Here is a 24,312-nt window from a genome sequence, read left to right as displayed (position 1 = left end):
TAGCAATTTCAATGATCAATGCTACCTTTGTCGTCTTTTCTTGGACCACTATATCCGGTTTTCTAGCATCTATCTTTTGAACTGTTGGTAATGGGTGATCCCATGTGATGTAAACATCATTTTCTATGATGTTTTGTGGCTCATGTTTCCAGTGTTTTTCAGCCACTTCAGTACCATAATGTCTGCACAATCCCCAGTGCAACAGTCTTGCCACATTATTATGCCTTTCAGTATACAGTCCTTCTGCCATTAGTATGTGACAATCAGTACCAAGGTGTGCAACTGTTTCCAATTCGATTTTACAAAACCTACATTTGTCTGTTTCTCCCACATATTCACTGGACTTTGTAAACTAGCGTGTACGTAGCCCACTATCTTGGGCTGCCAATATTAACCCTTCATCTCTTGGTTTAAATTTGCCTCTCCTTAACCATTCCTGTGTTTGTTCCTGATCAACATGAGGTTCTTCCAGACATTTTCTATACTTGCAACTATATTTATGTTTTTCCCACATTTCTTGCCTTCTCATCTGGTCCTTCACCTTATATTCTTTCTTTTATTTTTTGGCACATTCAGTTGCTGCCTGATTTTTATCTACTTCTGGTTTGATTTCCATTCCTGCTTGATACCGATATGTTTCTGCTAAATTAACCAGATAAGTTATTTTAGATTTATTTTCCTCATGTCTCAAAACTTTCGCTACATTTGGGTCTTGTGAGGTCAGCAGATATGTGTGGAGTCCTACAATTGCAGATATATACATGCAATCAATTTCAAGGTGGCCCATCCCTCCTTGAGTCTTTTATAATAACTTAAATTTTCACATCCATGGACACCCTTGGTATATTTCTGTTGTACTCTTTTTCCAGTTTACTCATGCTTGTTTTCTTATAGGATTTTCATACTGTTATTCTATACTCAGGCTTGGGTCTCATGTAACTAACAAACAATAACTTCATTTATTTTTGATTTTCTAGACTTTATAAATCTTTTTATACAACCTGTAGTTCTATAACTATCATTAACCAATTGGTTTATATGATTAGAAAAACTCATAGCTGAATCTACCCATATATCCAGGTCCTTAAATGAGTCTACAGTTTCAATCACTGTGTGCTGTATTAAATATTCACAGTTCAGTTTATATCTACCAAATCTCATATGCTTAGTTTTTGATGCATTTATCAACATATTATTCTCCTGTGCCCAAATGGTCAATTTAGTCAAGTTATTTTGCAGACATGCCTTATCTGTAATACATGTAATCAGTTTACCCAATTTCAGGTAATCTACATATAGACTGTAGAATACCTCAGATGAAAAAGTTAGGTCTGAAAGATACAATCTAAAGAAATAAGAGCTTAGGACAGAGCCCTGTGGGACACCCTGACTGTAACCAAGGATTTTGCCTGCCCAATTGCTCTATGATACTTGCCATGTCCTATTTGTAAGCCACACAGCTGTCCATCTTATCAAAAGTACATCAATACCTAGTTGTACTAATTTATTTATCAGTATGTGTATGACCCTGTCAAATGCTAAAGTTAAATCTATATAAATTATATCATAGAACAATTTTTCATTCATAGCTGTTATTATACTGTTATAGAACATCATGTTACAGGTGGTAATAGATTTGTTTTCAACATATGCATGCTGATGTATGGTTTCAAGTCCCAACCTATCCATTTCTGACAATAACTTATCCAATATTATCTTCTCCATCATTTTTCCACAACATGAAAGTAGACATAAGGGTCAATATGATCTGGATTTGTCCTACTCCCCTTTCCCTTAAAAACAGTTTTAATAAGTGCATGTCTCCAGTCTTGAGGAATCTCCCCATATTTATATGACCTAGTGAATAATAGATGTAATGGTACTGTAAGTTCTTGCTGGAGTGTTCTCAGGTCATTATTACTAACTCTGTCTCCTCCATGTGCTTTGTTTGGATCCAGTTTCTGCAGTTCTTTTTCAATATAATCTAATTAGATTTAAGTATCTGGGGTTACCTGGATGTCACTAGGACAACTTGCCACCAAGACAACTTGCCACCCTTTTTGTGGAGCCAAACTGTTTTGCATAAGATCTTGTAAATATATCTATAATTCGTTGTGTCTGAGAATACATTTTAGAATCTGCACACAGTTTATCAATTTGTGTGTCTTTACTCCTTCTGCATCTTATGTATCTGTAAAAAGGTTTCTTATGCTCAATATTTTTATATAAATTTTCTACAAAATTTTCTTGATCTTGCCTCACACAATGCTTAATCTGTTTGTCCAGCTTGTTTATTTCAGTTTTCAAAGTTGTAGTTCGACCTCTCTTCCATTTCTTATATTTTTATCTCTCACCTTAATCAGATATCTTGTTCTTATTGAAATATATCCATCTGATGTTGTATGCCTATATCCTGATGTTAAACATTTTTTTTTTATTTTTTGCACTCAATTTCTCTTTCAAAACTTTCCACATTACATCTGCAGTGTTTCCACTGAACACCTCACTCCAGTTAGTTTTACATAGTGAAAATGTTTCTTCCATATAATCTGTAATTAACCTTCTGTGCAGATTGTGTAGATTTCATTTTGGCAGAATTATGTAGCAACAAATTAACCTTTATAACCCCATGATCACTGCACATTTGTAATTTTCTTGCTTTTTGCTACTGCTTATTTGTGGGGTGATTTCACATCAGCTAGGAAGGGTAAGTGTCAGTGTGGAAGGCAGATTCCACATAAAGACACCCACAACCTGTGTTTGTTCTGTCTAGGCCTAGACTCATGACCATACGACCTGTGATATTTGTAAGACGTTCATCCCCAAAATTCTTAGGAGCCATCTAGCTTTGCTTAAATTGTACTCTGAGAACCAGTGTCTTAAGCACCTGGCATTGGAAATGGATGCAACGTCAGGTACTTTGGATGAGTCACTAACCAAAAAGGCCAAGAAATCTTAGCCTGATGTGCCAGCTGCACCGTCTCTCTCAGGCATCCCTCCAGATGCTGATGTAGGCCCGGAGGTCATTCCAGAGTTGGTGGATGTCTCTATAGCAGGTACCACAGAGGAAGCCCCGAATTAGCGTACCAGCATGTCCAAGAGGGAAATGCAGGTGACTGACTCGGGTGAAAAGGGGGAACCACGGCTGGTAATTTCTGAAGGTCTTTGGGCATCACTCAAATCATGAAGTACCACAGAACAGTGGTGTTGTCTGTGAACCTTCTGAGCACCCCTGGAATTTGCTTATGTTCACATCCCCATTCATCCTCAGTTCATGATTCCACTCCTACCCTGCATAAAAAAGGAGTTGGATTGGTGGATATTTCGGGTAACCAAAAATCCAGGTCTCCCCCTACAGCCACCCCTCCCTTCCTAAGAATTATGCACAGACACTTCAGACACAGGCTGGGGTGCGACTCTACTATCCTCTAGGGTCAGGGGTGTGTGGTCTCCCACACAGGGAAAGGAACATATCAATGTAAAAGAAATGAGAGCCCTGATTTTTGCTTTGAAAATCTTCAAACCCAAGCTTATTCCAGGGGTGCTGAGGTGCACAGACACCACTGTTCTGTGGTACGTCAACAAGCAGAGGGAACAAAGTGTTTTCTCCTATGCAGACTAGCCCTATTCACCTGGGAGTTAGCCCTTCAAGGCCATGTCTCCCTTCAGGCATTTTACCTTCCCTTGGCTCACAATGTGGTGGCAGACACATTAAGCAGGTCTGTGACCCAGTCACATAAATGGGTATTACATAGGGATGCTTTTCTGGACCTGATCCATCATTGGGGCATGCCTCAGGGACATCTCTTTGCCATACTCCATGAAAAGACAACTTCCAAAATTTTGTGCCAGGGTTCCACACCCCCTAGCATGGAAAGTGGATGCTCTGTCATTATCTTGGAAGGGGATGTTTCTGTATGCATTTAACCCCTACCTCTCCTTCAAAAGGACTTACTGAAGATTCAGCAAGATCAACCAAAAATCTTGTTGGTGACTCCCTTTTGTCCAAGGCAGTTCTGGTTCTCCCTTCTCCTGCACTTAGCCAGGAGCAATTATCACAAGTTACCCCACAGGATGGATCTACTCACACAGGACAAGGGAACCCTGATACATCCACAGCTGTCAACTCTGAACCTGGCTCTGTGGGTGATAGGATTTTGATTCCCTTTAGACACCTATTTTCAGAGGACGTGCTTCAAGTTCTGCAGGAGGCCAGAAAACTCACTACTAGAAAATACTATGTTTCCAAATAGAAAAGGTTTTTATCTATTGTCACAAGAAGGATCTACAGCCACTGTTAGTGGATGTTCTGGTGATTTTGTCCTATCTGTGTGAACTGATGAAAGGTGGCCTATCCTACTCTTCAGTGAAGGCTAAGCTTTCAGCTATTTCAGCTTGTCTGCCTATGTCACCCCCTTTAGCCTTGAGGTTAGAGGTGAAACTTTTCCTAAAAGGTGTCCTTCATATTAGACCACTAAGAAAACCAGCTCCTACTCCTTGGGATCTCAGTTTTGTGTTAGAGAAGCTTACATTGGCACCTTTTGAGCCAGCAAGCTCCTCTTCTCTACAACATTGTACATGGAAAACAGTTTTACTTGTGGCCATTACAGCTGCTAGAAAGGTATCTGAACTGCAAGCTCTGATGACTAATCTTCCCTTCACAGTCTTCCACAAGGACAGGGTATCCTTGCCTACCAACCTTTCCTTTATGCCTAAGATGGTCAATGAGTTATCTCTTAACTAGTCTATCAATCTTCCCACCTTTTTCCATCCCCTCAATCTAAAAGTGAGAGAATCCTGCATTCTTTCGATGTGTACAGGCAACTTGAAACTACCTGGATAAAACCAAGCCTATCCATAAATCTGAATGCATGTTTGTGTCCTACCACCCAAGAGCCTTTGGTCAGCCTGTTTCCAAGCAAACTATTTCTGCTTGGATTTTTAAAGCTATCGCTGTTACTCAGCCAATGGTATGAGCCTTTCTTTTCTAGTGAGGGCATACTCCACTAGAGCAGTCTCCTCTTCTGGGGCTTTCCTTAAAGGCTTGGACACTTGTTCTATCCTGGAGGCAGCTACCTGGTCCTCTATTCAAACTTTCACTAAACATTATAAACTCGATGTCATCTCCAAATCCACAGCTACTTTTGCTAGGGCTGTTCTACATGGCTTTGTAGAAAAAGCTTCTGCTCCTCCTCCCCAGCTTTCCCAAACACGAGCTTTGGCATTCTCCCATACATGATGAATACTGCAGCTTATGAATAGGAGGACATAGAATAGTTGTGTAAAATATTACCACAACCATAGATGTCCTTCTCTTTTATATGCTACAGTATTGCTACCCCCCTGCCTTCCCCCTGATGCTTGCCTGTCTTTCCTGGTGATGTGATTTTTCACCTAGGCTGAGGCTGGTGCTTAGCGGCATTCAGTTTTGACATTGGTGTGTGCTGACGTCCGCTTTATACCTGATGTCCCTTTATAACTGACGTATGAGGGTGTACAGCTTTGCATGTACCTAGCAGTAGCATGTAGACTTTTGTATACTGGCCAGACATGCGAGTTATCCAGAGGCGAACTCCCATATGTGATGAATACTGTAGCATATAGGAGAGAAGGACATCTATGGTTATGATAAGACTTTACACAACTATTCTTTATTGTGTGACCAGTGTTTTTCATTGCAATCAGCCATCTGATGTTTACATATTCAACAATGTGTATATAACTACTAGGTGGGGTGGAGGGTTGTCTGTGGATAAAAGTAACTTACCATCTTGCCATGTGGTCATTGCAAATAATTATTAATCTAGGTTTCCGGGACTAGTGTGCATTTGCATAAAGTTAAGTTGGAATACTTTACTGTAACTGCACTGTCTACTCTGTGTTTGTGTGAACCAAATCACAATTATATGTCTGAGGTATACTTAGTTAAAGTGGTTATACTCGGGGAGCCACCTGATGAGTAAAGTAAGTTTTACTAATGTCACATGCTTGTCATTAATCTAGACTTGCAGGACAGATGTGAGTTTGTGTGAAATAAGTTGGCATACTTTATTATGGCTACTTTTCAGGATTAGTCTGCATTTTGTAAAGTAATTTGGAATGTGTTACTATGGTTGTTTTATCACAATCTGACATGTGAGTTGTACACAGTTGAAATGGCAGTAATTGATGAGTTCGGATATTGGATGATTATAATCACAACAGTTTGTGGTCCTTGTGATTGAAAAGTTCCAAAAAACTGGCAATTTTATTATTACTGGTTAGCAAATTTTGTTTCACTTCTTGCAGGAAAAATGTTCAAAAGTCAATAATTAAAACACAATCAAACACATTTTGCTTTATTAACAAATTATTGATCAAATAGTAAATGTAATTTATTTCCTGTTTGAAAATAAGTTATCAACTATCAAATATAGTTTAAAACAATCTGGTAGATAAAAATATATCTGAAATAGCCAGGAAGGTGAAATCAAAAAAACATGCATAATGAGTAGTCCTGAATTTTTTTTTATTACAGATGTTTTCCAGTATAAGTAATCAAAATAAGTCAGATTTCTTCTTTAGAATTCATATGTTAGTAGTGGAATTTCTGTGAGTTATCCCATGGAGCAGACAGCTAGCAACGCAAAAGAGCAGCCCGATCAGCAACCAAGTGATGAGATTACTGCCCAAAATATGGAAAAACAGTGGACATGAATAACCAATTCAAATGTGAACATTTCCAATTTTGAAATGCGTGTTAGTAGTAACACATCATCTCCTAAGTTAAAAAGAAAAAAAACCCAGAAATATAATCATTCATACATAAGATGATTGTCCTCAAAGTGTTGTATGTTCAGCAATTTTTTATGAAATATTGCAGTGGCTGCAGCAAAATATAAAAGACGTTTGCATATTAACCACAATGTATAACAGACTATATCAGTTGAGATTTTTTAAAGAAAAGAAAAGAGGTTAAATTCTCAGCAAGCATTGTTGAAGTATAAATGTAAGGGTACAGAAAATGAGATCGCTGTTAAATCAAACTTTTTGATATCACTTAGCATTAGAAAATCAAAAAATGAGTTTCATCATGGGGAAGACTTGATTGTGTCTTGCATGATGGATGCATGCCAAATGATGTTAGGTGATACAATTGCTCAGAAAATAAAAAGAATACCCCTTTCTAATTATACTGTTTTGAATCATATAACTATGATGAGTGAAGATATTCATCAGCACCTTATAAATTAAATTAAAATGTTAAAGATTTGTGCTTTTTAGTTAGATGAATCAATAGATATTGCTGATAAATCCTTGCTACTTTCACATGTTAGGTACATAGACTGTGATGAAAATTAAATTAAATTAGAGTTTCTAAACTACTTGGAATTGAAGAGTCATACAAATGGCATTGAATTTTCTTAGCATTGCCTGACAACATCTTAAGTGTGAAATTTAAAATTCACAGATGATAGTAAGTGTAAAGGATTAGTCACAAAAGTGAAACAAGTAACACCAAATATAGAAAGCATACATTGCATGATACATGAGGTATATAGAAACATATATTGTATGATACAAGGGGAAATGTTAGCAAATAAAAGTGTAAGTTCTGAGTTGAATGAAGTGTTAAAATAACTGTTAAGACAGTACATTTTATAAAGTCATGCTCTTCATATTCAACATTTTTTGCAATGATGTATGATGAAATGGGCTCTTATCATAAAATGATATTAAATGCTGACATTTGCTGGCTTTCATGAGAACAGATATTGAAAAAAATATTCTGAGACATGAGAGAAGACAATTATATTTTTGTCAAACAAAAACTGACATTGTACATTTTTTTTCAAGGACACAAATTGGATTTTGAAGTTATGTTAACTTGCAGACGTATTTCAACTTTTGAATGAGTTTGACTTATCTCTTCAGGGAACAGACAAAACAATGTTCAATTGTTATAATAAAATAGAAGTCCAAAAGAAAAAAATTAAACCTCTGATACAAATAACAGAAACCAACTGCTTTGATAACTTCAACACCTAGACTGAGCAAATCAATGAGACAAAATAGAGAAGTGAAGATCGTAGCTTTAACCAACTAAAAAACTCATTATCAATCCTTTGAAAATGCTGTCACTTAAATTTGAAGACTATGTTCCCTCATGTCAGATGCCAAGAGAATGTTTTTTGAGGGTTCCGGATACCTTTAAACTCAATGAATGAGTAAAGAATGATCTATCTACAAATGCAGACAATGTATTTGGCTGATCTTTCCTCAATGTAACATTATGGGTAAAAATTCACAGTAAATATAGAGCTTTAAGTAAAAAGCATGTAGGATCCTACTCCATTTTCTTTTTACATAGTTATTCCAAAGACATGCAGTAGGTGGACTGAACACTGTAAATTGGTCGTATGTGTTGAGTGGTGCATGTGTGGTGTGGAAGTACTACCGTGGTAGGGTTAGCCACCCGGTTGTGTAAACTTTGGCTCTAGATGATTGTCACTGTTGAAGTGACTCCCCAAACCCATGTACAAAAATAGGAAAAGGGGGGCTGTAGATGGATGGATGGATGTGAAGGTGGATTCCACTGTCACTACAACCAAAACAAAATATAGGGAAAAGTTAAATTTGACACCAAATGATAAGGTTGTCTTTAACAAACAACACAACAGATATTGACTACTTTTGTCATGCAATGCAAGAACATTCTTCTCAAAAAGACTGTGCAAGTTTAAAACCTGAAACATGTATTTTTACACCATCTGTAAATATCTTCTTAGTGTTTGTTGGAAATTCTTAGAGGGGTTCCATGAAAAGAAATAGTTCAAACAAGTTTAAGAATTAGTGCCTACACCAAGCTGATTTAGTCATTTCCTGCATTGAGAAATTTATTCTGAAAATAGAGCATAGAAAAGCATGTAACTCAGCAAGTGAAAATAGCATCCCAAAGCAATAACTGGCATATAGGTAGAGGGGGCTTTCCTTTCTCCCAAATGTATGCTAGCCATCTTTGGTCAGTCAGAACTTAAGGCCCCAGAACATTGCTTTTAAAAAGTGACTGTTTTATTGTTTTGAATTATCTTGTTTTCTTAGACTTTGTGTCTGCTTTCCTTAAACGAAGTTTACTTGTTTACATTGCTTTTCTTTTAATCTGATTTTTCCAAATGATGCAATGAAGGTGATTACAGTTTTTGTGAATGTTACATTGAGTAGGTCTTGTGAAGACCAGCTTAAATAATTTTAATACAGATTGGTGTGTAGCCTGAATGGATAATTCCATGGACTTGCAAAGTCATATTTTTAAGGGTTTTTTTTCTGTAAGGGGCATCTCCTAGTCAGAGATAGACCCTTACAAACTCCTCCATTTAATATAAATGCATCTGAAGTTGCTGCATCCTGGGGAATTGGATGCAGTAACTTCAGTAAATCAGCAGTTCACACAACTAGCTGAGACTGTTTGGGAGATGCACAACTGGTCTTCTTTTCATGTGACTCCTTATTGAATGAAATACCCTGTGGTTACAAATGATTGTTGTGTTACTTGTACAAGTCCGTAACTTTACAGTTACATGGATTTGGGTTAATACTCAGGTTTTGGTTTTGGTTACTGTTAGAGTTAGAGTTAAGGTTATGGTTAAGTATATACATCTAAGAATTTAGGGTTGTAGCTGGTTTAGGATTCAGGTTATTTTTAAGGTTAAAGTTATGGTTAGGGCAATGATGGTGGTTCTGTTGTGTGTGAGTGTAAGGGAGCTTCATGTCCTATAAGAAGCACTGGAGATAATTATGTGGTTTGCTGTGTTCTTTGTATTTTTATTATTTGTGTTCTGGCAATTTTTTTGTTTCTTTAGACAATGCTTTAATTTCAGTTTGCTTTTTAGGTGGGAAAACTACTTTTAATGTTGATTTTTATACAGCAAAGAATAAGAGACAGGAATTTCTGTAGGCATGCCATTCAGCCAAGGGAGGTTTATAAAAAGGTTATCAACAATTACCTAATTAACAGAATTCAGGAAGAACACATAGAGATGGGGGTACATACATTTGGTATGTACCTCACCCGGCATTTGCAACAGCTGGAGAGACCACAAAAGTACCTCTCCAAGAGGATCAAGGGTCTCCAACATATGTCTTATTCTGCCAGACTAAAGAAACTTCAGCTCTATTCAGTAGCATACCGCCTGCTCAGAGGTGATCTCTGCCTGACGTACAAGGCCATGTCCAATCAGGATCTGATGGACATGCTCCACCTCAAAAAATCCAAATCCATCAGGACCATGAGAGCTAAAGACTTAAACCTCAGCACAAGTATGAATAGGACATGCTGGAGGGATAGATTCATAACCCAGAGGCTTCCCATGCTTTGGAACAAGATCCCAGTTCGTATTAGGCAGAGCCCCTCACTGACTCTCTTCAAGAGAAATCTTGATGAGTGGATGGGAGATCGTAAGTTTACCCCAGGGGTCACATCTGTGTCACTGCTAGACAGGGGCACAGTAAACTAATTCTATTATATAAGGGGACCTTCATTGTGTCACTACTAGACAGAGGCACAGTAATCTAAATTTATTCTGTACATTTTTGTACCATTTCATGGGGTGGCAAAAGCCACATCACTATGGCTAGGCTTACAAATACCCCAGGGCAGATAGCCTAGTACTATACTATGAAACTATGAGTGTTGGCAAGATTTTCTTTGTCTGGTACTGAATAAGTCATTTTCCATTACTTAACAATCCACACAGTCAAATAACATCACTTCAGTTATACTGCTTACTCTGAAAATACTTTCTGTCAATGAAGAATCAATTTAAAGCTCCATACATCACTGTCCATCTCCTGACATCCAGTCGTGGCATACATGAGGAAAACAAAACAAGATGGGGGTGGGGGTTGATTTGAATGATTACGAGGTAATTATGATTGGCAGGGTAGAAGCCCTAGCCATAGCTTCCCACTTGCCTTCTGCATTCATCCTGTTCCTGTCATACCCTTAGAATGATGTTATTACTTTGCAGCCAAAATCTGTGACCACTTTTAAGGGGTCTAGAATGCAGTGCTCCCACTAGAGTGAAGTGGAATTGCATAGATAGAAACTATTACTGCTGATGGAAACACAATTGGTCAAGAACAAGGGAAAGGAGAGAGGTAGGTGAGGTATTTCTAGGAAAGGTCAGGGTATTTTCAGGGAAAACAAGTTATGGTGTTTATAGGAAGATAAATTTACTTGAAGATAAAGTCAGGTGGCTGTGGGGCAAATTGAATAGGAGGAGGAGAGTTCTGGGAAGGACAGTGAGTTTGAGGTAAGGCAGAATAAAATATTAGCAGTATGTAAGAGGACTGCAGTGCACATTACCAAGAATGTAGCCATGAAGACAATGGATGAAAGTCAGAAAATATGGGTAATAAAGAGACAGTGAATAGTGTGTGGCAATGGAAAGTGGTGGAAGGTGAAGTAATATAAAGTAAGAGGGGTGGACACCAGTCCGTGGATTCAGAATTGAAAGCATGCCTGAGGGATCATTAATATAAATTAAGAGGGGGTGGGCAACAGTCCATGGATTCAGAAATGAAAGCATGGGTGAAAGATCATTTATATAAATTAAGAAGGGGTGGGCACCAGTCCATGGATTCAGAAATTAAAGCATGGCTGAGAGATCATTAATATAAATTAAGAGGGGGTGGGCACCAGTCTGTGGATTCAGAAATGAAGGAATGGCTGAGAGATGGCAAAAGCAGGACTACAGGTTATGACATGGAATGTATTGCTAAAAGGAAAGTCAGGCAAATGCTTTAACATGGCAGCATGAGAATGGGAGGAACCTTCATGTGTTAGGGAGACATCTGAGGAAGCAAGAAATAACTAGAAAGCTAGTTCAAATAGAAAAGGAAGAGGAAGGTGGTGGATGTGCATGATTTGGGAATGAAAAGAACAAAGGAGCAGTTTAAACTGGGTGGATACTATGCTGTATCAGACACCAAGTAGTTAAACATGTAGAAAAACAATAGCCTGACAACATGTGATCATACATATGAGGAAAATTCATCTAGCAGATGAGGCAGGCGGCAGCAGAGATGGGAACTTTTCTGTTTGTGAACTAAGTGGACTTTTTCAGAGATGATGCCAGGAGCATCTAAAAAATAGGAAAGTGGGTCAGAGAATTTAGTAAGCAGACATGTCAATGGTCATCCAAAAAACAGGAACATGGGTCAGAAAATTTAGTAAGTAGACAGGTCACTGCCGATGTGGTAAGTCACAATATGGAGCACTAAATAACTGACACAGGACATTGAAGGTTCAAGTGTGTTATGGTAAGGCCTGCCAGTATACAAATGAGGATGGGAAGGATGTGCTCAAAACTGAATGGAATAAATAAATAAATAAATGACAGTTACCCTTTAAGCTATACTTGTGGTATCACACCAGTACTAATGGGGGTGTAGTTGAAAAGCAGAGTCTAACTCACAGTCCCCAGGGACATATGGAATATAACCCTGTGGATATTGTTCAGCTTGTAAGCATATAATTTCTTGGTTTTTGATTGTTAATAATTTATTTTTTTTACTCAGTGTTGGTTACTAATTTATCAATTTATGTTTGTTAACTACGCAGGTGAAGTGGTCTGAAGACACTTTAACCAAGACCCAAGCCAATGGCAAAGACAAATACATTAAGTGATTAAGAAAAACAACAACTATGCAATATCAATGGTACAGAAAAATTAACAATAATCAGTATATATATAATGTTAAATTAGCTTAATTAATATGGGTGCTACATCACTAAGATATAGATATTAATCAAAGTAATAAAGAGTACATATCCACTGATTATTTACAGGAAGACTTTGTCATTATATCCAGTTTAGTAAATAATGTCTATAAATGTTTACTGTCAAAATGTGGAAAGTCAAAACAATTTTCTACCTTTTGATCAAATCCATTTTCCATATTTGGTAGTACAGAATTACCAAAATGTTGGAAATGGTAACCATGGAATTGACATTCAAACACCGGAAATTCCAATGTCAACCTTCTGTGTTACCAGTAACGTTTTTGCAGAGGGATCAAGCCCCCCTGCACCCCCACACCCCTGCATATTATATATTTCAACTCCGAGATTGCACTACAGTGAGAAAAAGGGTAAATTTCCCAATCTTCAATGTAGTGTGATCTGTTATCAGAATGTTGGAACCACATTAGCGAATGCACACTACCGTTTGCTAATGAGGGATCGAACATTTCTGGATTGTCATTACGAAAACTGGAAAAGATGCATTCGACCGCCTCAGTTTCACGTAAGTGCCATTCCACATTTTGATAGTAAACCTCTATAACTGATACAAGGATGCATTAGTAAATGAAAATTAGTAGCAATTATGATGGGCAAATATAACCATCAGTAGTAAAGCAGGAGCATTTTGATTTATTTTACAGACAAATTTTAAGTTGTTTATGGAAAGTGCTTAGTTATTATTATTTCTGGTTTCAGTAAGAGCATTCCCAGTGAATGGAGTGAATAATCTGAAGTATGAATAACAAGATTGCTACACAGAGAGCGGAGGCAGTAGAAATCACATAGAAGCTTATACAGAAGGTAGTTTAAAAGAAAACTTTCTCTAGCAGAAATAGGTGGCCACGTCAGCCTTATGAATGGTGGTACAGTGATGTTCATTCCAGTGCAATGAATGAATAAAACTATATATTTTGTTTTCGGTTTTCTGTGATATGGAGGTGTTTAAAGTAGATAGGAAAGCAGAAAAAAGAAGACTGCATTCAAGTCTTGGAGTGAAGATGTTTAATGGCAGACTGTACACTGTTAAACATCAAGCATCTTCTTCTTCTTCTTCTTCTCCTTTCGGCTGCTCCCATTAGGGGTCACCACGGTACATTATTGATCTGCAGAAAAAGTGGAAGTAGAGTTTTTTACGGCGTTGAGTTGCCAGCCCAGTGCCCAACCTTCCTCAGAAGGCTCACACATGCACACACACTCACATCTAGGGCCAACTTAAAATGTCCAATCCACCTGCAGAATGTCTTGGGAGCATGGGAGGAAATCAGAGCACCCAGAGGAAACCCACTTGTACACAGGGAGGACATATAGATTCCGCACCGAAGGCACGCTGTTAAACATCGAGCACGTTGCGGTATAAGTAAAACAGTTTATGTTTAGCTTTGCCCTTGTTACAAAACATACATTGAAGAAACTAAAATATTTACAATAATTGATATTAACAATCCAGCTTTGGTACACTGTGATGAATGTAAGTTAGGCATTAAAGATTCATTTAAAGTTGTGGTTAGGATTGCACTATTCAGTTAAATTCACCAATGTATAAAAGTGCACCGATTTTGTATTCTGCTGTAACTCATTGAAAGCTGGCTTGACAAGGTACCAAAATATTCCCTGTTTTAATAAAGGTAAGCTAACTTACCAAAGTGATGGATTTTATGTTGCTCCATGATTGCTGTTGAACAAAAGTTTGCATTTACATTGTTACAGTATTCACTAGATTATTAATATTTCAGAATATATCCTAACCTGGTCTCATGCCTGGTATTACCCTGTGTTTGCACACTGATGTAGACTTGAACTGAAATGAGAATACCTGAAACAAAAAAAAATGAAAAAAATAATTATTCTTTATACCAAGAGCAATTTTGTCAAGTAGGGAAAATTACCAAAACTGATACAACTCAATTTTTTTTTTTCAGGGAGGGATGGGTGCACCCTCACATCCCCCATGTAAGAGGAGGGGGCTTCATCTACCACAACCTCCTTAGATATAATAACTCCACAATCATACCACAGTGAAGGAGAGCCGTTTTTATGAATGAGTAGTCCTGCTTAATGAAACTGATCGTGGTAAACTTTCCTGTTTAAGAAAAATCACATCTTTTATATAGGCAGCAACTTCATTAAGAAGGACAACTAATCAAAACTGCTCAAAATTACTACTGTTAGGCAATGAAGGCAATAATGTATCCCCCTTCTATAAGGCAAGCTAAGAAAGTTAACAGCCTTTAATGGCATGCTTTGCAGAGCAGCAAGCCCCTAAACCTCCATGGGGACTTGATCTACAAACCCCCAAACTGTAAACATCCTCATTCAATTTCCATTTCAACTCAAAGAGCAAAATGCAAATATACACAAAAATGCATTTTGTGTTTTATTAAAAATGTAGCGATCTTAAGGTAAAACTAATTCAGCAGTTTTTTTTTTTAGTTAATGATTGCAAAACAGAAGTTGTTCCTGTGACTTCCATAATTGAACAAACACAAAGCTCAGAATATTATGTTTTTGTCTGTACTGAATGCTGCTGGACTGTTTTGTTGACTAAATTAATAAAAACAGCTTCTGTACAAAGTGTAAATAATGGAGGTTGTGTACTGTGATGTGATGTGTCTAACAGCCTGCAGAGATGCAATGTCTCTGATACTGTATATGCATTTCTTTACTGTTAATCAGGGGTGGCTCGTCCCATCGGACTGCAGCCCTCCCAGCAAGAAAAAGAAAAAAAAAGTGTTGTATATTAATATAATAATTTTTTGTAAGCTGGCTAGTTGCTTTAGCTGCGAGTCTGACTGGCTCGCTGACGCTGATGTCCCGGAACTCGAACTGCGCATGCTCACTAAGTTCCGGGGTTTCGTTAAAAAAAATAATAATAATTTTCTGTAAATGAATCCAGACTGCTGTAAAACCAGTCTGGATTATGGAGCAAAGGCTTCAGTGTGATGCCCAGAAGTCTGTGCAGTTTTGTAACCGCATAAAATTAGAAGGGGTTCCGACTGCCATGTCCGCAGCACGTACATGACGTGGTGGGCTGACTGGCTGCTGATTGGTTCTCACTCTATTCCCGGGCTTTATGTGCTGGGAAAAGAGTGAGAAGCAGAGTAGCAGCCAGTTAAGTGACTGAGCAGTATTTTTGTTTGGAAATTTGATTTCATTTGGAATTGAATTGCTGTCATTGCATTACGGAAATCGGTCATCCTCCTGAGGCTAATTACTGAATTCCAGACAGTGACAGTGAGTAAGCTGAGCTTTCCTTTCCAGAATGTAGTTGCATTTTTTTTTAAGTAGAAGGACAATGTGCTATTTTAATTTTACAGATAAGTGCACTGCTAACATTAAGGTTATGAGGGAAGTAGCCTGTAAATAGTTAACTGGTACAGATTTATGTTTGTTTTTCTCCCATGCTCCTACCATGAAAGATAACTGGAAACACTTCTATTTAATGAGTTAATTTGCCACTGAATGCACTTGTATACATGTCTGCCGTTTGTACATTTACAAGGATTTGGTTTACAACTGTGCTGTGATTTCCTTCCATGACTAGTCATCTTATGCCAAGGAAAATGTATTAATGAATTAATTATATTTAATGGCTACCCCCATTAGGATTTAATGCCTTTTCAGGTGCTGAGGCTATGACAGCAGAAAGTTGAAAATGAACAACTGAGCTGTCAAGACTGATCCCTTTTTTCTCTCAAATACAAGAGTACTTTGTTAATGCAAGAATTGAGAGGACTGTCCCAAAAGAGTCAGGACAAGGTAGCAGTAGCCCTAGCCTAACCCGAAGACATTAATACAACTTTACTGTTCATTGTGTCTGTGTAATGTTTATTATAATGGAATATATTCCACAATTTAAGGCTATTTTAGTTGCAGTTAGCAGGCAGTTGGATGGAAAGAAATCATCCTAATGGCTAAAGCTGGTATTCCAGAATGATGACTTCTAATACAGCAGGGGATTGTGCAACCTGACAGAAGGTGTGTGTGCATGTATGTGTGTGTATGTGTATGTTTGTGGTTGTGGGTGTGACTGATGATGTGTTGTATATACTAATACTATGCCAATGTTATTTGCTGTAAGCCTGCAACAGTTTTATAATGTGCAAGAGAGGAAGACAAGTTCAACAAGCAGTAGAAATAGACATTATGTCTGTCCGGTACATGATAACTCATAATTTAACTTAGCAGCAGCAGCAGCAGCAAAAAAATGCACATAGTCTGCACTGCATTGTTGTAGTGGGCATTAAAACATCATGGCTTTGGTTTGGATTAATAATTAGCTGAATATTTAGAAGTGGGGATGAAGGAGCAATAACTACAGTTAGTGGTTGATTAGAAGGATTTAGAAATGCTGAGCTGTAGGTGTTAGCACAATGACTTAATACATGACTTGATGACTTGATAAAGTAATTAGCTGCAACTAGAACCTCAGCATCTGTAGTCATTTATTTCATGGAGTTGTTCACTTAATAAGTTAATAATAATAAAAGTGTCCCTGGTTGTCCCTGATTTCTTCTGGATTTGTCCCTGATTCTGTTGAAATTTGTCCCTGATTGGTTGAGAGCTATGGTGGGTGTAATTCATATAAAATTGCTTTTTATAATGAACTGGATATGCTGTATTTGGTCTGTCTGCTTTGGTGAAATTGTTGCCAGGAAAGCTCAGATGACTCAAGAACTCATAGTAAATCTTGTTTCAGACTTGCAGCACTTCTATCTGATGCTCGCTGCACCACCATTCTGGAGGTTTTCAAGCTTAGAGTGAAAAAGCATGCATTATATAGAGTACGTACTGAAAAAGGAATAACCATTTACAACAGACTGATTTTATACATCACCTCACAGCCTGTTGTAAATGGTTATTCCTTTTTCAGTATGTGCTCTATATAAAAACTCATGCTTTTTCACGTTAGTACTTTATCCCACACATCTAATAATCCCATTTCATCTGAAGTTCTGCATATAGAAAAAGTAATCACTTACTGATGCTTTTCATTTCATTTATTTTTTACATTACATTGATGGCTGTTTTAGGGGAGTACATTCTCACTACCATTGTAGACTCCTCCTTTCCTTCAATATGGATGTTTTCTGTAATGATTTGACAGCATATTACAACCCCCATGTCTTCCACTTCCTTTCCCTAGTCCTGTGAGTGGAAGACTTGGCAGGACACTCAAAAAATGAATTATAACAGAACAGAAGGGAAATTATGATAATAAGCCTGTCCATGTGTTTACTTGTATGACATGAAGATGGTTACTATAAGGAAGTACTGGTGCATATATTACAAGCAGATGTGAAGTTAAGTGATTTAGAGTCCACTAAAGGATCTATGTAGAAAAAGAAAGTACTTATAATTATTTAGTATATTACTGCGGTGGTGGTGCTGCGGTAGCGTTGTCGCCTCACAGTTAGACGTTGCCCGTTCGATTCTCAGTTAGAGCGTCTTCTGTGTGGCGACATGCATGAATGGGCGTTCCTTCGTTGAAGGTTGTGCGTTAGGCCCGGCAAGCCAGCACGTCAAAATCTACTGCCAATCATTAGTGGACTGGAGTTCCGCTGTGGCGACCCCTAACTGGGAAAAGCCGAAATAAACAAACAAACAATTTGGATATTATATTAATTTTATGCAATGTACTCAAATAAAATGCAAAAATGTGTTAATACATTTTAACAGGACAAGTTGTTTATATAAATGGAAAGAAAGATGTTAAGGACTAGACAGACGTGTGTGTGTGTGTCTGTGTACAGATTTTTGCAGAATATCTAGATTTTCATTAAAGACTGAAGTTAGAAAATAATGACAAATGTTTGAGTTTCTGATTTCATACTAATGTAAGACCTACTACTTTATTAACTTTCTAAGTTTGTAAGAGCAATATTTAAAATTTGTCCTTATTTTTGGGCCTTTGTCCTACTTTTATTTATGGCTTTATCCAGATTTCTTGCTCTGAGGTTGAGAGTATGACAAATGTGTCAGGGCCATCACAGTCAGCCAGAGACATTTCAAATTGTGACATACTTGTTGCACCCCAGTCCCCCACATAGTGACTCTGGATGTGTCCAAGCAAGGCAAGGAGCAGATATGCAGTGTAAGTGTGCAGAGTATTCCCCCCATCCAAGGTAGACACAAGTACTACAGTGGCTTTTCATCTGTCCTTGATTTTGCAGAATGTTCTGGTTTCTGTCATATTTTTATACTGTTGACTTATGATTCTTCTTATTCAGAAAATGCATGTTGTTGCAGAGCCTTTTGCTTTGTGTTTAAGTAGCAATGCTTTAATGACCATCAGGTAAGCTTATCTGAGACTGTAAGATGCAAGTAAGCTTTAATAAGCATACTGTTAAAGAATTACCAACACTGAAAGCCTTTTTGTTGTTGCCATGCAGAGAATATTTATATAACTAGATAGCATATAAGCCTTAGGTATTGAAATGCATATGGCAGTATTTGCAATAAAGGACAGGATTACAGTATTTTCAGAAGCTCATTACATTTGTTGGAGATTGCAGTCATCTTTGCAGGCTTTACCTGTAAACTAAACAGAAGGTCAATCTATAATGTGTGGTCCATAACCTGTGCAGTAATCCTTTAAGCAATTTATCTTGAGCTTGTTTCTTGTTTGATGTTCATTTTTTACTTTGATCATGTTTTTCCCATGAAACAAGTAGGTAGTTGTTGTCAGGCAGCAGGTCTTTTTTGGATAAGAAACATTTTTACAAGTGGAGGTATTGCAGAGATTGCTACTTTCAGCATGTTACTTGGTACTTTTATAAAGCTGAATATAAATTATAATTAGAACTGCAGTGCAAGGAGAAGTGTTTTGAGTTGAGTGCTGCTTGTTTTTTATACTTGATTTTGACTGGCATTTCAGTAATCTATTTAAAAAGTAGTTTATTTTTTCATGCCTCAAAACCTTTTTGTTTCCATCTAGATATTAAGTAAGCTGTCATGTAGCCAAAGCATTGAAATATTTTTTTCTTCTACAATTCATTTTCTCATGATTGGACTCTCATAATGATGGTTTGGCAGTGGCACCCAGGGCAGCATATTTAAAGTCCTAGTTTCTGCGTTTTATAGCATATCCCCACCCCCTTTTTAGTTGACCACACCCCTTCCTGTTGGCTCCACACATTCAGCTGTCTTCTGCAGCCCTCCTTTGATTTGAAGTCACCAGCCGCCACTGCTGTTAATTATATACAAATGGGGCTTACTGCAAGTAATATAGTTTTTCTCTGTCCAGAATCTGCCTTTTGCCTAGGTTGTAGCTAAATGTATTTATTTTATTTATTCTTTGTTGACCGGGTTAGTTCGCTAGGCTTGTAGCCTATTTTCATGGGAGAAAATACCATTCCTATCACCTTAATTTCCAAAAATAAATCTTTTTCCCCTGTTTAGAGACATATGTCAAAGCATTAAGTGCTGTTACAGAGGTACTTTAAGGCAATGATTATAAAGACCAACAAGTTGCATTGAAATGACATGAATTGTGAACATGTTCTCTGCTTATCACTTTTGCCTGTGAACCTGCAGAGGAGGGCACATTGTAAATATACGGATTCCTGGCTGCAAATGCTAAGTGCTCTGAACTAGCTGGCATATGCATTCATATCCTGTAGCCACATATTAGTTATTATGTACTGTTTCTTTGGGAAACCTTTTACCATTAAGAATAAACAATTAGTTCAGTGACATTTTAGCAGTCATCATATTTATAGTTACTATTACACAGGACTGTTTTTTTTCCCATCTTAATAGCTTACAGAAGTGTTTTACTGTATGCTAATGTAATGTGCTGTGCTTAAAATGACCAGTAATGTATGTTTTTGGTTTTCACCCCTGCTATATTTGCTTTTGCAGAATAAAACAGTTGACTTGATGTCATTATTTAAGGACTTCATGGTAACTTATCAGAAGACATACCGTGACGAGGAAGGTAATTCTTTGCTGACAATAATCCTTGAAATCACAAACTGGTGAGCATAAACTGCATGTTTTGTTTCATTGTTCAGGAACTGATGGACTTTTTTTTCACAAAACTCTGACTACAAGGAGGTGCCCAAAGGGTTATGCATAGCACATCCTATCCTTATTCTGATGGATTGGGTTCAGAAGTATAGACAGGAGGTAGTAATTCCAGACCCACATCCTTAGGAGACTCTCCTACAGTGTAATGTTTGTAGCCAAGAAATTATGGCACTGATTACACAATGGTGATTATCATGGCTGATGGTGGCCCAGAGAGCCTGCTTCCTTCATAAAGGGTGAGTACATACTTTCATGACCTGTTGGGATAGCCACTGCATGACCTTGAGTAAGACATAGGCAACAAAAGAAAAAAATAAATAAAAGGAAACAGACATTCGTGTGCTACATGACAGCTGCTGACAACGTCAGGGCATGGATCACCCTCAGTGTCCCTTAATCTCAGCAATAGCACTGGGGAAAATACTGATGATTAAATTGGGCCAGAAGAAGGAAATTGATCAAATGCCAAACTGTGTAGTTGAGGAAGAAAGGGATATCTCTAGGGATCCTTCTTCCACCTGGTAGGACATACTAGAAACCTCTTTTAAAAACTCACCGCCACATTTCTGCATTATGTAGAAGGGAGTTAGTCAAGTACACGCCCTGTGTCGTAAATGTTTACCTGTATCACTTCTATTTTAAAGTTCTGCCACTAGAGAAGCATTTCAAGCATTTGTATCTTGTTATACAGACGTAAATGTCAAGATTTAAGAACTGTCTTAAAGTTCCAGGTCAAGGAAATGTGTGGGCATCTGGTATAAAGCAGGCCAGATTTGTAATGTGAAGGACTATAAGTGCAATCCTCACTATTGCACAGATTGTGGATTAATGTATGCTGGTTGAAGGTGTGTCACCGTAGAGCATTTCCTCTACCCAGCGGTAAAGTTTCTTCAGAGGTAGTAAGTGCAAGGGGAGTTACATTCTCCCATGTCTGCAGTGTGTGGGGCTTTGTCCTTCACTATAACAGTGAGTTTTTCTGTTCACTGTTTGCTATATGAATGTTTTTTATTTTGGTGGATTTGTAGTAGTGAGTCTCACACTGGAAACAGGAAAACAGTAAAAGCCTTTACAGAGGATATATGTGATTTAAAATGTAGGCTGGTGTGGACCCAGACACTCTACTATAGGAAACAAAGATTATTCAACTGTGTTGATGCATGCATCTGCCTTGATAAAAGTGTCATTTTCCCATGGGTACCTGTATGAATGAGTTGTACTTATCATCTGTTGGTCTAAGAGTGTGAGGTGCACTGTTACCAAGGTGATTCTAGGAATGGAAGAATAAGTATCCTCAGTCATGGCGTTAGCAATGTGCCTCTGTATTATGAAGCAATAAATATTGGCAGGAACCCTGTGAGCTTTTCAGTGATAGTCATGGAAGACATGACAGAATGACCAATTACCTTCCATACCCATATGGACTTTAAACAATGTTCATATCTGCAGACAGCATCACCCATTAAAGCAGCTACTGTAGTCCTGAGGATAGTGCCTAAGCTATATGGGTTATAACCTGCTAAGAATATAACAGCCAGCCATCTTCCAAAGCTTCAGGATACTTTCCACATTATTTATGGCTCACATGGAGCTGGATAAAGAGAACACTATCCCATTACTCTAAACTGTCAGACCACTTACCCTGTGGCTGGTAACAAACTGAAACAAAATGCTTACACGACTATGTTCAGTTCAGTTGCTATTAGCCGTTCTAAATACAGTCCATTTGGAACTCACCACAGCATGTCACCTTGTAGTGTATATGGCACAGTTATACTTGTTTTTTACATCATGTCACAGAGCTTCAATGTAGTGGTACAGGCAGATGTCTTGTTACTCAAAAACGCAAACTCTCTGTCTCATACCCTTCCCCCTTCTGCATGCCTGTTGCAATGCAAATGTATACCGTCATCTTTAACATTGTTGGGCAGCAATCAGTTATATTATCTGGTCATCAGTATCATTAATATGTGCAAAGAATAGTGATTTGGGGATTTGGGTCAGGTCATGGATGTTCTGAATTTCCTACCGGTTCCATTTTTTGACACCCATCACACCATTCCCTATTCTAATATTTATGGTTCTTTCTGCAGTTCCATAGTGACTTTTGCATATGGAGCTACTTTTCTGCAGTAACAAAACAGAAGTTGCTTTCAAGCACGTTGGTCCTTAGTCCAAACTAATCATAATATTTGTAATGGTGTTCAGACTGACAGAGTGCTCATTCGGCACACAACATCTGAATTGTTTTTCTATGGTTTTGACCGATATTGTTCCACTCCCTTAATGATGGCAGAAGGTAAAACACTGACAGTTTGCTTCAGTTTACTTCCAGCAACCATTACCTCTCATACTTCTCTCTTTATTTTGAGAATATGTAATACAAGGGCCACAAGAAATAATTGCACTGGACATCATTCAGTCTTTCCACATCTAATTCAACAGTCTGTTCAGTCAGGACTGATATACCTAAGCAAGACTTTGCTAAAAGGCTCCACTGGAGTAACTAACACTCTATCCATCATAATTCTTGATGCTTTGCTCTTGGCTTCCAGTTATGTGCATGTTGCGTTATAGGAATCTTATATAAATAATTTATGAGCAGTTTATGCAAATTCCTATAGTGTTTGTTCTTAGACAACCTAAAAAGGTGGATAAGTTACAGGATGAAATCCTCGAGTGTTTGTCCATATATAACATTGAAAGTGGATATTAATTTTTAGAAGAAAAAGTTACAGGATGAATCTGGACATCACCAAACAAGGCGTACAAAATGTAGGTCATCTTTTGGCACATGGTTTAGCCATTTTTCAAAGTCCTGTAACCCAGTTATGTGACATTACTGGTTAAATCTGGCCACATAATTTGGCAGATTTGGGCCTATACCTTCTATGCTTTCTAAAGCTATCCAATATGAAATTCCATAGCATATGCACTTTGATAGTGTAAACAGAAACAAGCTGAGGCAACATTAAATTTAGTCATTTGTTTGATTATTACAAAACTAGTTATATGACTGTCTATATGTATATGGGAGAGGTTTCTAATCTTCCATTTCACTGCAGAGACCAAAAATAGGTACTGGATTTGGAAATCTTGTCCCTTGACTGCTTGGCTATGTGGGCAAAGATGGCTTCAGTTATGTAAGTAATCAGGGGGTGTGGCTTTATGCATTTAGGAAAGATCACTCCAGTTATTGATGGGGTTGGCACTGTATGTTCAGAATAGGTAAAGTTGCCAGGGAAGAGACTGATGATGGTGATAATGATGAAGAAAAAGAAGTGAAGACTGATATGCTGGGGTTGAGGCTAGAGGGAGACCCATGGGTGGACTGTTAGACACAGTGAACAGACCACCAGTTGCAGGAAAATAATGACAACAGGCTGCAACCCATCTTTAATGAACATATGAAGCTTAGTCATTGGGGACCAATAATGACAACAGGCTGCAACCCATCTTTAATGAACATATGAAGCTTAGTCATTGGGGACCGTCATTTTCCA

General features: G+C 37.8%; 1 protein-coding gene across 2 annotated transcripts in view; it reads left to right on the top strand.

Moving 5' to 3' along the window:
- Positions 1-24,312, top strand: part of CTSW (cathepsin W) — a 791,734-nt gene that overhangs the window by 287,190 nt on the left and 480,232 nt on the right. For both annotated transcript variants that reach the window (XM_044073793.1, XM_044073792.1), the window contains exon 5: positions 20,645-20,720. In XM_044073793.1, coding sequence (XP_043929728.1) covers positions 20,645-20,720 — 76 coding nt within the window. The remainder of the gene's footprint in view (positions 1-20,644; positions 20,721-24,312) is intronic.

Source organism: Protopterus annectens, chromosome 6.part0 (genome assembly GCF_019279795.1).
Source record: "Protopterus annectens isolate FY-2018-M chromosome 6.part0, PAN1.0, whole genome shotgun sequence".
Classification (NCBI taxonomy): Eukaryota; Metazoa; Chordata; order Ceratodontiformes; family Protopteridae; genus Protopterus; species Protopterus annectens.
The sequence above is the reverse complement of the archived record's forward strand: the minus strand, read 5'-3'. Positions and strand labels throughout refer to the sequence as shown.